Source organism: Oreochromis niloticus, linkage group LG8 (assembly GCF_001858045.2).
Source record: "Oreochromis niloticus isolate F11D_XX linkage group LG8, O_niloticus_UMD_NMBU, whole genome shotgun sequence".
NCBI lineage: Eukaryota > Metazoa > Chordata > Actinopteri > Cichliformes > Cichlidae > Oreochromis > Oreochromis niloticus.
The window spans coordinates 21,778,647-21,794,980 of NC_031973.2; the positions used below are offsets into that span (position 1 = coordinate 21,778,647).

Consider the following 16,334-nt stretch of genomic DNA (forward strand, 5'->3'; position numbering starts at 1 on the left):
CTTTTAATCGCGCTCTGTCACTGTGATTAGTTTCTTTCAATTTTTTAAAAGACACCTAATTATAAAGTAAGCACAACTAACGGTTCTTGAGCCAGTTCTACAGAAATTTGGTTAAAATTTGAAAACAGGTTAATCAGAAATTAAAAACTCATAAGTAATGATAATTTCAACAACCATAGTTCAAAAACATAGAGATCATATAACAAGACAGAACCATTTGTGAATCTGTGTTACTTATTTATCTAAAAAAGGATCAAAGAAGAAGCAAAAACAAACAGAAGGTAGTGAATGCGTGATTATTGTCTTTGGTTGCAGCAAAGGCGTTTATTTTGGAGCGCTGGCATCCTGCAGAATTAGACGCTGAAATAACAATGCAGACGAGGAAGAGATAAGGAGGAGGTGAAGGGGAGGTAGATGAATGTTGGTGAAAGATTAGAGAGGAGGAGGAGGAGAAGAAGGAGGAGGAAGAAGAGGAGGAGGAACTAAAGATGTTCAAGACAAGGGGCAACTACATTTACACAAGTACAAAAACAAAAATCAACAAACAAGGAAACAGAAGCAGCACCAGGGAAAAAATGGTGACAATTAAGAGAGGACGGAGGTGTGTGGATGGAAAATAAACTGTGCATCACTTTGATGAGTGTGTTTGCTTTTAACCTGTTTAGACCAGATGTGACATGTTTGTATTAAACGATCCGATCACACAATCAAATGGGGAAATTAAGGTTTGACTGAATGATTGATGAATGACCCGGAAAGCAATGGGTGGTGAGATAATTAATAAGAGATTTTAGTTGCCTGTTTTTTTTAAACCAGTTTTGTTGATTTGGGTTTCATTTAAACATGGCCATTTCATTGATGGCCAGAAATACAAGAAAAATGCGTGAATTACTGCCAAACAAGCCAACGTTCTCCTCACCTTTAGGACCCAGTTGTTCGAATGCGCAAATCAATCCAGAATGCTTAATGTGAGTCAGGAAACACTGCAGAGGATGCTACAGTGTACAAAGCTGCTATCTCAAAGACCAACAGCCTGCTGTGCACACTTTATATTCATTTGCATGGATTAACTGATGAAGCAAAGCACCTTTGCTGCCTCAGTGAGAAAATTCAACAGGAGATAACTTGAAAAACGGGAAGGAGCTCGTATATATTTGCAACTGACAGAAAGATTGAGGGGAAACAAGTTTTCATCATACAATATTGAAAATATTCCTAGAATTCCTAATTTGTGGTGCACGCATCAATAAGCCACTGTTGTGTTGCTCCCATTAGCCGGTAATATGTGACAAAGGCAGTGTTTCATGTAGGATTCTTCTCATTAAAATATAATAACTGAAACTAAAGGAGCCTGCACAGGGAGGGCTTTTCCACCGATTTTACCAAGTACCCGAGCTTCTCTTGCGTCTCTGTTTGAAGCAACTCTGGAAAAGGAAAAAGGGGGTTTATATTAAACAGTTCTGTTTTCTATTTATCTGTCACATCACTCTACAAATCCAAGACGCAAACACAAAGCATATTGATGCTTTAGGAAAACTAAATTAACTAAGCTAAAACTTGTTGGATTGCAGCATCTGCAACCTAATCAAACTGCATGTGGAGCCCACGCAAACACGAGGAGAACAGACAAAGCCCATACAGAACTAGTCAGATGGTGGAGTCGAACTCAGGACCTTCTTGTAGTGAGGCAAGAGTGCTAACCACTGTTCCACCGTGCTTTTGATGACTAAAATATAAAATTTGCCGTGTTTTTTCTAGTGACAGTTGCTCCAAACAGTTTGCAAAGCGTCTTAGTTTCCTTAACATCAAATGGAAAATTTATGTTGCGTTCTCATGAGAAACAGGGAGCACAGAAGCTAGTTGTACAGTTCCCTGATCAGATGTTTGGATTTAACCTTACTGCACAAGGAGATTACTTGGGATTGAATCACTTCCAAACTCATCCTGCCTCGCGTCTCGTTTATATTCGCTGACCAAAGTCTCCGTACATTACATCAGTTTTTGTGCTTGTACCTTCGTTTTTATTTAGTTATCGTCGTGTTTCTGTCAGGAAACAAAGGTTGTTGACAAAAAGTATGACGAAACTTACACTGATGGCACAAAGCGGCTTAAAAGTAATAGCCATCTCAAGCAACACATGAAAGCAGGGAGAGTGAATCAAACGAGGTAAAGCTGTGGGTCCTAAAACCAAAACAATGAGTTCAAAGGTTTATAAAGCCTTCATAAAGCACAGAGCTGACAAGGGCTGAGAACAACGGCAATGACCAGCGACCATTCTCAGTGGGTTTATCATCAGGAGCAACCCCTTTCACAAGTGGTCCTGTGATCTATTATTCATATAGAAAATTGGATCGTAGCAGCTTGAAAACAGCATGAGCCAAGATTTAAAGAGGCCTAATCATCTGTGACAAAAGCAGTAACCTCAGGGCTGAAAAATAAAGGCACAACACAAGAACCAAAAACTGCAGTTTCCAGTATCCAAAAAAAGTCAACCCTGATTAAACTCTTCAAACGGATATCTGCATGAGGAAGGGCACACAGTTAGCCTCTTGTGTCTTCACATTTTGGGAGAACATCATCATCTTAAGACCGTGTGTGGTCTGTGTTCTTTGGTACTTTCTTCTGATCTGGGTTAAAAAAAACCAGTAAATATGCTAAAATGTGTAATTAGGTGCAGAAGTTTTGCTTCCATTCTGGTTTCCACCTGGAGACCACATGTAGTATTGACTTTTATTAATAACTCGGGATTATCAGGACAAAAGCTGCAACCAAAAACTAGCAGAGAAAAAAGCATAAGTGTAATAAACAAAGACATTATAAGCAGGACTTTTATGAATACAGTTTTTACTTGTTGAGATGATATCAGTCCACTAATTAGAGTAGGTTAAATCCATCACTGAATATGAGCAAGATCTAATTCTGTGCTCTCTCGCTGGTGTTACCTGGTTTTGTGTTACAGTGGGTGGACAGCTACATTAATTGACTTCAACAGTAAATTGCATCATAACCCAAACTTTTGCCTAGTAACATATGCAAAACAGGCGGAGTCGAATCATCTCATCCTTCATTTGTATGTATTAAAGGAGACTCTGCATTCTTCTTCTTAATCTATACAATCTGACATCTCCTGTACTTATGGATGCGCCTTGCTAGCAAAGCTAAAACTGCACAAACAAAACATTCAAAATGAAATCAAAACAGATGACAGGAAAAGCAAGTAATAACACATGACAATGCCTCAGTGTGGTCTGTAATAAGGTGGTAAAACTCTTGCTATCATCATAAATGTAACCTAAGACTCGTAAGGCCTATAGGAATTATTCCACCGTGTTTTCCAGTCCGATTTGATCTATTCCTAACACAGAACAGCCATCGACACATCAGACACGAAGCTTTTTAATCACCAGAGCACTCAGCTAAAGTTCTTTCTCGAAAACCGGCAGGTGGTAACCAGATATGAGCACTCAACATCGAAGTTGGAAACTACCCAGGAGAAACTGAGTGACGCCACAGCAGGAGGAAAATGGGACACGCCGCAGCTATTATCGCCATCTTTTTATCACAATTGCTTCCCTTACGCTGTTCTCTTCATCTCCCACTTCCTTCACCTGTCAGCGCTCTCCCTCCCACTCCTCCTATTTGTGTGTCCCACACCACCACCACCACCCCTCACTCACACACACACATACACTCGCATGAACAAATGAGTCACTGACAGTTTGTGAGAAAGGGTTTTCAGCATAGTAAGGAAGTCAGAGAGCAAGTGATTGAAGGATAGGGCACGCAGTGGATGATGCAGTGCAAATTAGAGCTGAATGAGACAAAAAAGAGGGGAGGGGCAAGTGGAGTATCTGGAAAATGGAGCCAAGAGGGAGCAGCAGACAACTGGAGACACAAATAAATGGGTAAATATAAATTGAGGTTATCGGGGGAGAAGAAAGCAGGGAGATGAGGCAGTCTGACAAATTATGTTCCAGCTCAGAGATCTAATCAGATATCTGGAGGCTAAAGCAGAGATTACCACATTCCCTTCTGACTCCTTCCACCAAACGACGTCACCATCCAAATCCTTCCATCAGTCCAACTTCCCCATCACCCTCAGGGAGAAAGTTCCCGCCCCCCCACATCCCATTTCCACCTGCAAAGACACACCTTTGAAGTTTTTATTGGCGGGCAGGTCACTGATCAAGTGCCACAGCAGGACTTAGCCCGTACTGCTGGGTGCCTTTCAAGAGCTCAGTGTTGCTTTGCTATGTTTATAAGGGTTAAATCCAGAAGCAGGCGCTGTGCAAGCCAAACAGTAAGAGGTGTATGATAAGACAGACTGGAGCCAATAGAAAAAAATATTCCTCAAATAAAATAAAAAAAATTCAGCCTATTCTGAACTGCCTTCATAAAGCAGTGTGTGGATTGACCTTTGCAAATAACAGTGGTACAATATCTTTGTGAGATACAATATCTTTTGTTTGGACAGTTTTAGCAAGGAGGAAACTCCATCCTATGGTTTCTCCTGCAAATGACGCTACCCACAGGCACAGCTAGAGGTAAATCTCCTTTGTGGGGGCTTGCAGTTATGATAAATAACGTTTAGTGCAGATAAAACTGAATCGAATAAAACTGCAAGTTGAGAAAATTAATCATCCTAATTCGTTACAAAAGAAACCTTTTGCCTTTCCCATCTAAAGATATTTGTACAGGCTCTAGTTGAGGCGAACTGGTAATTGCAGTTTTACTCTTTTCCAATGCATTAGGCAGGTGTTGCATTTTCTGCTCTCCCCCTCAAGTCAGAGGGTCATAGCCTCATCCCTACTCCTGCCAATGCCCGTGTCATTCCACAGAAATGCATTTTATTTAAGTACTATTGAATGAGACACTGAAGCTCAACCTCCCCACTGTGAAATGCTCTGGATAAGAGCACTAACTTAAGTGCCTAAAATGGAAATGTAATGTAAATTACACTGATGCTGAAATTGATGAGGTGCCAGTGCTGCAGTGTACAGCAGCAAAAGCAGCCTCTGCGCCTTCCCGAGGGTGTTTAATCTATGACTGATGGATGTAAGATGAAGACAACGATTGTAATTATCATCATCATCTTTGTAAAACATTCATCATTACCATCATCAACATAACCGTTATCTCGCTTTCACCAACCAGCCATTATCATAACCATAATCACTCACGTGCACATCCATACAGAGTCCAATACGTGTGTGTGTGTGTGTGTGTGTGTGTGTGTGTGTGTGTGTGTGTGTGTGTGTGTGTGTGTGTGACAATACCCACACAAAAAAACCCCCTGCAAGCTCATGATCAGGGATATTCATGTGTCTTTAAATGCAACACCAACAAACATGCACAGCTATCTGCACACGCTCAAAGTTCACATTAATACATATGGATGTACTATCTCATCTGCATAGGGAAAGCAGTCCAGCAATGCCGATTAAGCCTCTGGCTAATCAGAGCTGCTCACGTGGAGCAGGTCTGGAGGTAGGGCATACCGCCTCAGTAGTCATGAGTCTTCCTAGCTGTAGCCAATGGATAACACAGAAATTAAAGGTGTTAACACAGTTCCCACTTTGCATGTCTCTGGGGATACCAGTCCATTGAAGGCAGCTGTGCACAGATGTGAAAGAGTTTCAAGGACGACGTCTCAAAGATTCACAGATGCGCTGATTTATGTAGTTTCTATACATTAAGGTCTTTGAGAGAAGCAAGTTAAACAAGGTTTATGTAACTGCTATTACTGTAATTGAGACTCTGCTTGAACAGGCTTGAAGATGAGCACACGCAAAGTAGATAATAACAAATATATTTAATGAACTTTAATGAACTGCAGTAAAATTAATGGACTTGATGATAATTACATATCACTTTTAGAGATGCATCCCTTGTAATCAGATTAACAGTCGATGTGGTCAGTTAACTAACAACAGTAATCTGTAATTTATCACCATCAACAGTATTTTCTGGGATCATTTTTAAGCATTTTGTGGCCTTTGTTTCAGTTTAAAGTGGACTTGAAAGCTGAGAGAGAGCAGGGGGAAGATGCAGGGCTGGAGCAGATGGCTCACCTGCTCAACCCAGTGAGTTATACCGGCGCCATGGAAACGATATCATCACTTTAACTTAGCTTTGAGTGCACAACAAAGCAGGTAAGGTTAGATTTACTTACCAATGTTTTGAGTGTCTAGCATTGTTGTGTCTGCGTTATTGTTGCTGTTTATCTGCTGAAATTTGAGATCAGTTTTATTAGTTCCAGTTGCCATAAATGGCAAAGCAAGCTCTGCAGCTCAAGCAATTTTAACTAGCTATGGTCTGTTTAAAAACTTCTCAGGAAAATAAGCTTGTAAATTTAACCGCAAAAGAGCTTTTCAACCCAGGAGAGTAGAGCAGCAATGACCAGTGGACCCAACCTGAGCCTCCCTGTTACCCAACTAATAGGGGAAAAAAAAGAAAAAGAAAAAAGAGAAAAACTATTTCTCATTTCTTATGGTGTGTATAGTCTACACCTCATCTCCATCACACCCTCTTCTTATTATCTTGAGCTCAAGAAATACCCAAGACCTCTGAAGCAGGCAGAACCTTCTGCTGAATAGAATGAACTTAGATGGCTTAGAGTGCGCGCGCACACACACACACACACACACACACACACACACACACACACACACACACACAGCCCCGCTGCTTGCGAAAAATAAATTTCATTCATAATTTAATGCCGTTTTGTGGAAAAAGAACAAACGTGTGAGGGACAGAGGAAAGAAGAGAACTGTAGATGTTTCCAGTCAGATTAGCATAACTGAAACAGTGAGGAGTTTTCAGCACTGCAATTATAGGTGCAGCATTTGGCTGATCAAAGAGAACTGCTCCTTTTGTATGTGCAGATACTGTATATCTATTGAATCTATATGTGAAACGGCTAACGTGGACTGGAGACACCAGCTCTCAACTCCAGCATTTTCCATTGGACTCACTTCAAACTACAGGATGCTACATTTTTTCTTAATACCTGGATTGTGTTTGAGTTTATGGATGGACGCACAGATTGCCGTCCCCCATGTTCACGTTATTGTCTTTGTCTCATCTGGGAAGGTGTATGAGGTTAAAATTATGATGCATTAGTGTTTCGTGTCAAATTGCTGTGGAGGTGGAAAGATCCCAAGCATTTTGTCCTGGACTTTGTCAGCAGCACTAGAATCGATGAATAGAAAATTAATAGGTGAAAGAGGATTAAACCAGTAAAGGAGAAAAATAGTAATTGGAGGAAAAGTAAAACAGCAAGACTGATGAAAAGAAAAAGAACAACAGATAGATAATAAAGCAAAGGAGAGGAAAGCAGAAAGAGCAATTTTTAAAAAGAGATTTGGAAAGGAAGATGATGAGGGGCTATATTCAAAAACTTTGAAGTGAACAGTGCATTTGTTGGACTATTTCCAGCTGAAACCCTAAGAAAAAAACAACTTAAGAATCTTCTTGCCTTTGGAGTTACAAAAGTGGCATTAAAAAGCTCCTTTTATGCAACTTTTCTCTTTCTTTTGATGTAAACTGAGGTGTAATTTCCCATTTTCAGATTAGCTTTTGCAATTATATGTCACAGCCCATGCAACTTTACTGAAGTTATTGCTTTACTGCAAAAAAACTCAGCTCATGACAATAATACCCGTTTCTGCTTTGTTAGCAGATAAAACTTTATCATAGCTAAATGCTGCTGTGATACAAAGAGCATATCTTTCATCTACACCACAGGTATGACACCTCATAATCAACAAACTGAAAGCTCCCATCAGACAGCAGCACAGCAGTAAGCTTCTCAGCAGGACTACTTTAGAGTGTCTGACAAGAAATAACATAAAATACTTTTGAGCCAAATGGCACAAGGCTTTTATCTTTTATTGTATGTGAGCAAAAAATGAGCTACAGCGCCTAACCTAAGGCTAAAAGCTCCCAGCTTCACTCTTGTCACACTTTGCCATGAAAATGATGTGGTAAAAACTTTATTGTAAAAAGAGGCATAGTATGACACAGACGCAGTGTGCAGCACGTTGCATCATCTGATACCTCACAGATTGCACCACAGACTGCAAGAGAACAAATATGATTGTCAAAATGTCCCAATGCAATGCATGTGATGAATTTGTTATTTCTCTATAGCCCCTGCTCTCATACCCTGACCCATCATGACACATCTTTATTATATTCTATTAGATTCATTTGTGGAACTGCATTGAAAACAACAACACTTATTTTATCTGACCCAAGTAAACTCTCCAAAAGGCACAGTAACTTTTTTTGAATTGAAAGATCAATAGGGCGTTATGTCCCTGAACATTTCTTGATCAGGACCCGTAACTAGGCAACCAGTGAAGAATCCACAAAGTTACTACTTCAGTAATGACAAAAGGCGCGCCATTAGTTTTGCAGGTATTTGGTTGCCTGGGTCCATACGTTTTAATCCGTCGACTCTGATGTATCTGGCATTTTTAAATGTAACAGCAGTTTCTCCATTACAAAAAAAAAAAAGAGAGAAAGCAGTCCAATGAAAGCCGCAGACAAAAAGTGTCGGACCAATTTACCAAACCACTGACACCGCCATCTCCAGAGGCAAATACCTTACATTTAGTTCTAAGATGTCTTTCCCAGAGTGTTTGTTTCTTCTACTTTTCGCTGACAGCCTTGTTGCAAGCACAAGGATCCCAATAACACACAGGCAGCCAGCACAGACACTTCTTTGGAGGAGAGTTCCTCATCAGCCTCTGACTGATGCTCTTTTCACAACACAATGCTGGTCCAGGATACACGGGTAATGAAAAGCCCAGACGCTCACGCGCACACAGAAATCACCGCTTGTGCTTGCTGACGGTGTGCAAACGATGCGTTCTCTCATTCTCTTTTAATAGCCTCTATTGTTGGGATTGTGTGGGAGCGAGTCAGTGATTTGCCACGGCCGGTATAATTCTCTCATTATGAGTTCAGAAGGGGAAAGTAAAGGGACGGAATGATGGAAGAATAAAGGCCCAGAGGCGCACAAAGAGCAGAACCCAACTTATAATGGAGCAAATCCATCAGTCTCTCTCTTCATCTCTGTCTGTCTGTCCAATGGCCGTACCACACTTCAGATGGAAGTCATTTTAGAAATCTTAGAGGGGAAAAAAGGGGCTCTGAGGACATGCAAAGACAAAAATGGAGTACAAGTAGGCTTACCCCTGTCATAATGGCATGCAATCTGGCAGGGGGAGTGAGACAGATATGCAGGCTGAAAAGGAGGACAGTGAGAATGAAGCAAGGAGGCAGACATTTAGGGACACGCGCTATGAGATGCGATGGTTAGATCAGCCCTTCCACCTCTCTGGATGGGTTTAGCAGCAGTATAGAGCTCCTAGCGAGCTTATTTTCACCACAAGGTTGCCGTGACCTAACTCGGGCTCAGGCTTCTGAAATCCCATTCACTCTCCAAGCCTTACAAAAGCCAGCTTTGGCTATGGCTCATTGCTCCCATCATTGGTTCAATTTTGCAAGCATATGGGTGTGTGCGCGAGTGCAACAATGAAGAAAAAAAAGACAAAAAAAAATCTATGCACTCGCTTGAGGGTAATTTAAAGAGACCCCTGCCATTTCCTCATGATACCCTCAGGTCTTTAAGACTGTTGGCTCAGTGTTCAATCACCACAACAGCCTCACCTTAACAACAATGACTCCAGTAACCTTGGCCATCCATTAGCCTGTCTAAGAACAAAAGCCGTTTCCACAGGGAGCCATTAGACGAATATAGCTCTGTGAATGGAAGTATCCAATACACCAGATGGGTTGTGCTTTATACCAGCTCCAGGGCTGGACAGTAGTCTCTCAGAGACCATTTTTCAGATGGAGAAATTAGGCTAAATTAGCACAACACATGGAAAATACTCAGCTTAAATACTGGAGTCCATCCATAAATCCGCAACTGCAGGTGGATGCTAATAATTGCCTGCAGCGTTGTACATGCCTGTGTGCGGTTCACCTACTTTTAACCAACCATTACATCGCATTTAGTTGAAAGCGTGGGATTCCCACAGGCAAAAAAAATATCTTTAGACTCTCGTAAAGACTACGACTTCTTTTATTGTTTGTTGAACAATATATTCAGAAACGAGAGGCTCAAACTGGGTGTAGTGCTTAACAGTCTGTAATTATTTCTGGCAAAAAAAAAAAACTGCCTTTATGGGAGCACAGTTACAAAGCACTCACCTGAATATAAAAGTTACCAACTGCATTGAACAACTCACTTCACCCAACACTGCACAGCAGTTTAAATGTGGGCCACTTTCCACTGAGCATTTTACTAGCAACAAATGATAATTCTAAATTATTGCCATCATGTGTTTGGTGATACATTTATTACTGTGTATGCATAATGCAGAATAAAGGCACTGCCCCGTGCATCTGCGAGAGGCGGCCTGAAGCTGCGAGCGGGTACGAGAGAAATTAAGACAATGCGTCTCATTTGCCTTTGTCGCGCATCAGTCCTGCTGGGAGGACGGAGACAGTCTGGCTCAAAAAGATGTCACACAGCTAAAAGTTTGAGTCCTGAATTGGGAATTTACATCTATTATGTATAAGTTGAGCCAAGCTGAGATGGTAGCCAGTCACTCCTGCCTATCCGTTACAGCTAAGGATGTGTCACCTGTCTCTTCCTGTCCCATATGGTTTTCACTGACTAACATTACAGCTGTACCTCCTGGCTACAGAGCAGATAATACCACAGTGTGTGTACACACATGCACTTTTCTGTCTGACAGGTGTATTTGTGCAGCGTGAAGAAGGTGTCCACTGTAGCAGCACTTGTGTGTGTGTGTGCGCATCAGTTTTTGTCTCATCTCCAATAGTGCAGGTTTGTGTAAATACCTGAGCAGGCAGGTGTGTGTGTGTGAGAGAGAGAGAGAGAGTTTGTCTGTCTGATGAAGCTCAACCATGGGACTTAATGTCTGAGTATGTGTGTGTTTCTGTCTCACATGGGGGAAGCAGGGGACAGCCACGGCGAGAGAGCTGAGGTGTAACACCTTGTTAATGTGACAGACACAGTAAAACAGCCACAGAGGGAATGAGGTGCCGTTGTCTGCTTTGCTCGATAACTTGACAGATACAAGAAGAAGCAGCAGTTCGGTTTGTTAAGCTGCTCTCGAGTCCAGTTCCCAGCACACCTTACTTAGATAAGTACCCGGCACAGAGCTCTGGAAACACTATTTTAGTTAAGTGGAGCTGCTCTATTATCATTGGTGTAAACGCTTAGAGTTCTGACCAAACTTGACTGCAAACTCAGAAATGGCAGGCTCGAGTGGGAAGCGCAGTGAGCATTCTGGGACTTATTTAGGTCTGCAACAGTTCTGGCAGGGCACCAATCGATGACGAGGGACACACAGCCATCTTGGAGCACAGACTGCCCAAAAAAAAGCGACAGCTAGCCTTTTATTTCTTGGCATTTCCAGACAAACCTTTTCTAAGCTTAAAGAGCAACTCACAGGTTGAATTTGTCACAGGATTTATACTCGTTTCGTGGGGATAATTGTATGATTGCAGAAGCTCAGTAACTTTATGTTCCTGAAGATGGAGTTCAGATGTGATGATGATGAAGCCAGGACCATGTTAGATCGATATCTGGTACAGACGCCCACCATGTACCAACATTAGAAATGGTCCCAGATTCATCGGATAATTAGTTTCAACAAAAATGTGAACTATGCACTTTTTTTCCTGATGTATGCCAGTTTCTACCTTAGTCATCTCCCCCTCTTTCTGATGAGGCACAGTATTGATTTATGTGGTCAATGTGAGACATGACGAATCCCAGCTGAAGCATTGGTTTCTGTTATGGACTGTTAGAGTTGTTACGGTTTTGTATTTTCTGATTAGTTTTTATTTTTATTTACTTTTTGTTTCCACAGTGGATTTGCTCATTTCTGTTCAGTTTTTATTAATTTCAGTGTATTTGTTTATCAGTCTTAATTTTAGTATTCTAATATGGCAGGCTTAAACCAGAGATGAGATTTAGGAAAACCTTTTCAAAGCAGTTGACTCACATTTCTGTAGACCAGTGGTTCCCAACCACTGTGCTGCGGCACTAGTTGTGCCGTGAGAAATGATCAGGTGTGCCATGGAAAATTATCTGGTTCCACCTGATTAGTACTCTAAGCAATCGGCGTGAGCAACGACCAGAACAATTACATTGTCTTTCACTAGAGAGCAGTAATAACAATAATAACAATAATAATAATAATAATAATAATAATAATAATAATAATAATAATAATGGATTGCATTTATATAGCGCTTTTCTAGACACTCAAAGCGCTTTACAATTCCACTATTCATTCACGCTCACATTCACACACTGGTGGAGGCAAGCTACAGTTGTAGCCACAGCTGCCCTGGGGCAGACTGACAGAAGCGAGGCTGCCATATCGCGCCATCGGCCCCTCTGGCCATCACCAGTACAGCTACCTGCTCTAATTAAATGGGTTGCCACTAACAGAAGACGAAGAAGAAATTACATAATAGTCATGATGTGAGTGAGACAACGCAGCGTAACAGCAATAGATACACATTTGAAAAGAAAAAGTAGCCAATCTGACCTGCGTCCTGGAGAAAATTCCGACCCGGATGATGCCCCTAGCATGAGTCGTGGTCAGAAAAAAGCAAAAAATAGGTATACTGGGGACAAACTGAGCTAATTCTGCTATAGCTGGTGTGCAGGGAAAAATTATCAACATGCTTTTTATCACATTTGTGTTTGGTGGTGTGCCGTGTGATTTTCCTAATGTGAAATATGTGCCGTGGCTGCAAAAGGTTAGGAAACAATGCTGTAGACATCCAAAGTCTCAATAAACATGTCCATTAAAGCCTCATTAGGGAAGATGTGGTAACAAATTCTACCAATTTAAAAGACTCAAACTAAACGATTTCCTCCATTTATTTTGAATTTTCCATCTTCATATAACCATCTATTTCCAAAAAACTAGTTTTTATTTTAGTTAATTAAACCTTTCACGCATAATGGTCACTACATTGGACAGCTATTCAAAGGCTGTTTTCTTGTATTTGTGTCAGTGTTGATGGTATACTTGCACATAAACCACTACATTGGACACTGATGTGTCACTCCATACCCTGCCACCCAGTCAAAACTTATGTTGTCCACCTACGTGAACATGTAAAAAAAACTCTTTGAAAAGTACATGTTTAAAAACATGAAGTTCAAAAATCTTTTTTTCATGCCTAAAGATGAATAAAAATACTTAAGAAAAAAATCCTAATTGAGGTTGTCAGAATTCATGCATGAAAGGATTAAAATTCAGTTTCACATCTAATTTTAGTTTTTTACTTTAGTTTAAGTTAACTATAATAATCTTTAACGGGATGAATATTCCAGCACATCCATTATTAGTTTTTGCTGTATCCTGACGTCCGGGAGTAAATGTTACAGCTGTCTGACAGTATAAATTCATTTCTCACTGAGGGACATTATTTCCTCAAATCCTCATCTGTTCCTTGTTTCCTTCACTAACAGACTCAGTTACAAGGTTCTTTCACAGAAAGAGTTCATAAAATACCAGTAAACATAAACAACAAAAAATAATTAGGACTTGCTCCATCACATGCACATGAATATATGAAAGAACATACAGGATCTTTGTTTCTAATTGTCTATATCACTAGAATGACATCCAGCAGTGCCCTATGATGGAATAAAACTCCACCAAAGCAACTGTAAAAATTATTGTAGTGCACATTTAGACATTCAGTATATTAACTCACTGTGTGCGTCATCTTTAAACTTTTATTTTCACATTTTACATTTAGAAAGCACAACTACACCCATGCTAGCAGCTCTATAAGATTGTGCTAAATATCTTGAGCTGACAAACTGGATTTAAAAATATAAACATGCTGATGTTTAGCAGGTATAGTTTACCATGTTTACATATAAATGAGCTAAACTTCTAATTTTCATTCAGGATACAGTACATCTTCAGGCTGATGATTTCTTTTCTTAACTTCAGTGATTTAATTTTTAATTTTAATCTTGCTTGAATTCCAAATCAACAGAAAGACTTACGAAGCGAGTGTTTCTACAGGGCAGGATCAGTAAAACAAACTGATTAAATCAACGCGTCCTTTAGTTTTCTAAAAATGCCCTGACAAAGTTAGTATCTATAAAACCTTCCCAAGAAAAGCTACAAAAAAAGGACCAGAGCTGTACCAATGAAAACTGCTTTTTAGGTACTAAAAACATTCAAACACAACAATTTGAATAAACACAGATGAGCTATTAATGCACACGTGAGCGAATGTGTAATTATTTCAGCGCTTTCTCATTTTGTTCCTTCGCTCTGTGCCTTCATGAACTTTTAACTTCTTGTTCTGTCCATTACTTTCTTCCACTGTTTCTATTCCAATTAAAATGTTATTTTTGTCTTATATCTACAGCAGTCTGTACATCAGACATCAAAGTCAATGTTTAAATCGGTAGATCTTGATGAAATCACTCTTTTTGCCTGGTAAACACAACGCGTGGCTCAGACAGAGATATTAATGTGGCTGTGTGTACCTGATAGACGTGGTAGGCGTTGGCAGCTCTGCCTTGCAGGAACACAGAGGGGATCCATACGTTGATGAGAGCGCGATGAGCCCTGAGTGACACAAACAACAAACAGTTCTCACCGCCGTCTTCATTATCATCATCATTATCATTATCCCGAGCAGCAGCAACATTAACAGTATGTCAGCACTGTGTTTGGACAGCTACCATTGTTTGCAGTTCACTCTGGTAAAACACCTGAAAATCTAATTTAGTTGTAAACTCAGAGGAAACAGTGCAAAGGGAGAAAAAGGGGTGAGAGACACTAAACTATGAGATAGAAAGGGGTGAGAGAAAGATGCGTTGGACGGGAGATGTAGAGAAATGTTCTTACGTCTCAAAATCTGACAGGCTAGGGTCATCTGACGTCTGGCTTAAATCACCTGGAACCTGGAAAAAAATGAATGAGAGGAAGAACGCTAAAGAGCAAGGAACAAACAAAAGGACTTTCAATTCAAATACAGGACAAACTCCTGCACAAATATTTTATCAGATACACACAAAAAGACACTGAATCCATCTACCAGTGATTCCTACACCAGTGTCTTCCCTGTGTATGTATTCATCAAGCATGCATGCCTCCAGGTTGGTGAAGTAACCACATTAAATGTGCTACATGTTGGCCTTGTGGATGAGAAAGAGTATGTGTGTACATGGCCGTGGGAAAGAAAGGAGACAGCACATCTGCCCCTGCCCAACAATATGTAACAACATGCGAAATGAATAACCTAGATATACACAGCATACCGATGCATCCATACACGCAGGATGTTCCTGCAATTCATACATACAGTGTGTAATTACTATGTAATCAATCTTAAACTTCTAATACTATTCAATTTACTGCTATTGTGCAATGTCCAAACACTCAGACAAATCACATTTTGATGCTTTGGCAATTTTGTCTCTTGACACTTTCATGCCAATAAAGGCCTCGAGAAATGAAGTCAATCGAATTGAGAAAGAGAGAGAGTGTACTTGTGTTACTCATGTAGTGTGGGGGGGTTTAAATCTGTTTAGAAAATCATGTTGCTGGGATAAAGCAAGAGCCCGTAACAAAAATCATCAAATTTCACGCTGCGACAGCTTGGTTTTGATAAGGTTATGGTTGGGTGAGTAGTGCTTATATCTAAGGTTAGGGTAAGTCTCCAGGGAATCAATGCAAGTTAATGTAATGTTGCCTGAAGTGTTGGGAACACGATAGCTTGTGTGTCTTCCCCCAACCTGTCTCTCCCAGAGCTGGCATGTCAGCTATTCAGATTTCCCAGAGAGCCTATCTAAACCTGAGCAAAAACACTGTCACCACAGCCAGTGCAATTGGGCCGCCAGCCTCCAGGCTTTCATCAAACACACACACACGCGCACACATGCACACATGCACGCACTCATGCACAGAGAGAAGGTAATAGATGAGCAAGACCAAGAAAGGGATCAGTGAGGCAGCGACCCTGGTTTGGTCGTCTGCAGCAGCTCTGAGTTGTAGCAAGCATGGAGCACTTAGGAAACAGATGGACATGCACAAAACACACACACACACACACACACACACACACACACACACACACACACACTGACACACAAGTCCAGTAGAGCAGGGCTGAAGCTCAGGGATAAGAGCTCCTATCTGCAACCTGGGGCTCCCTTCACTGAAGCTATACCAACTCAAACTGTGGGCAGCCTGTGTGTGTGCACGTCTAGACAGCTTTAGGCTCTCCTGAGC

General features: G+C 40.8%; 1 protein-coding gene across 1 annotated transcript in view; it reads right to left on the reverse strand.

Annotated features, from left to right (window-relative positions):
• The window catches only part of snx29 (sorting nexin 29), a 137,658-nt gene that overhangs the window by 31,121 nt on the left and 90,203 nt on the right, over positions 1-16,334 (reverse strand). The window contains exons 17-18 of the mRNA XM_019362793.2: positions 14,949-15,004; positions 14,585-14,666 (exon numbers count right to left, since the gene is read on the reverse strand). Of these exons, the coding sequence (XP_019218338.1) occupies positions 14,585-14,666; positions 14,949-15,004 (138 nt within the window). The remainder of the gene's footprint in view (positions 1-14,584; positions 14,667-14,948; positions 15,005-16,334) is intronic.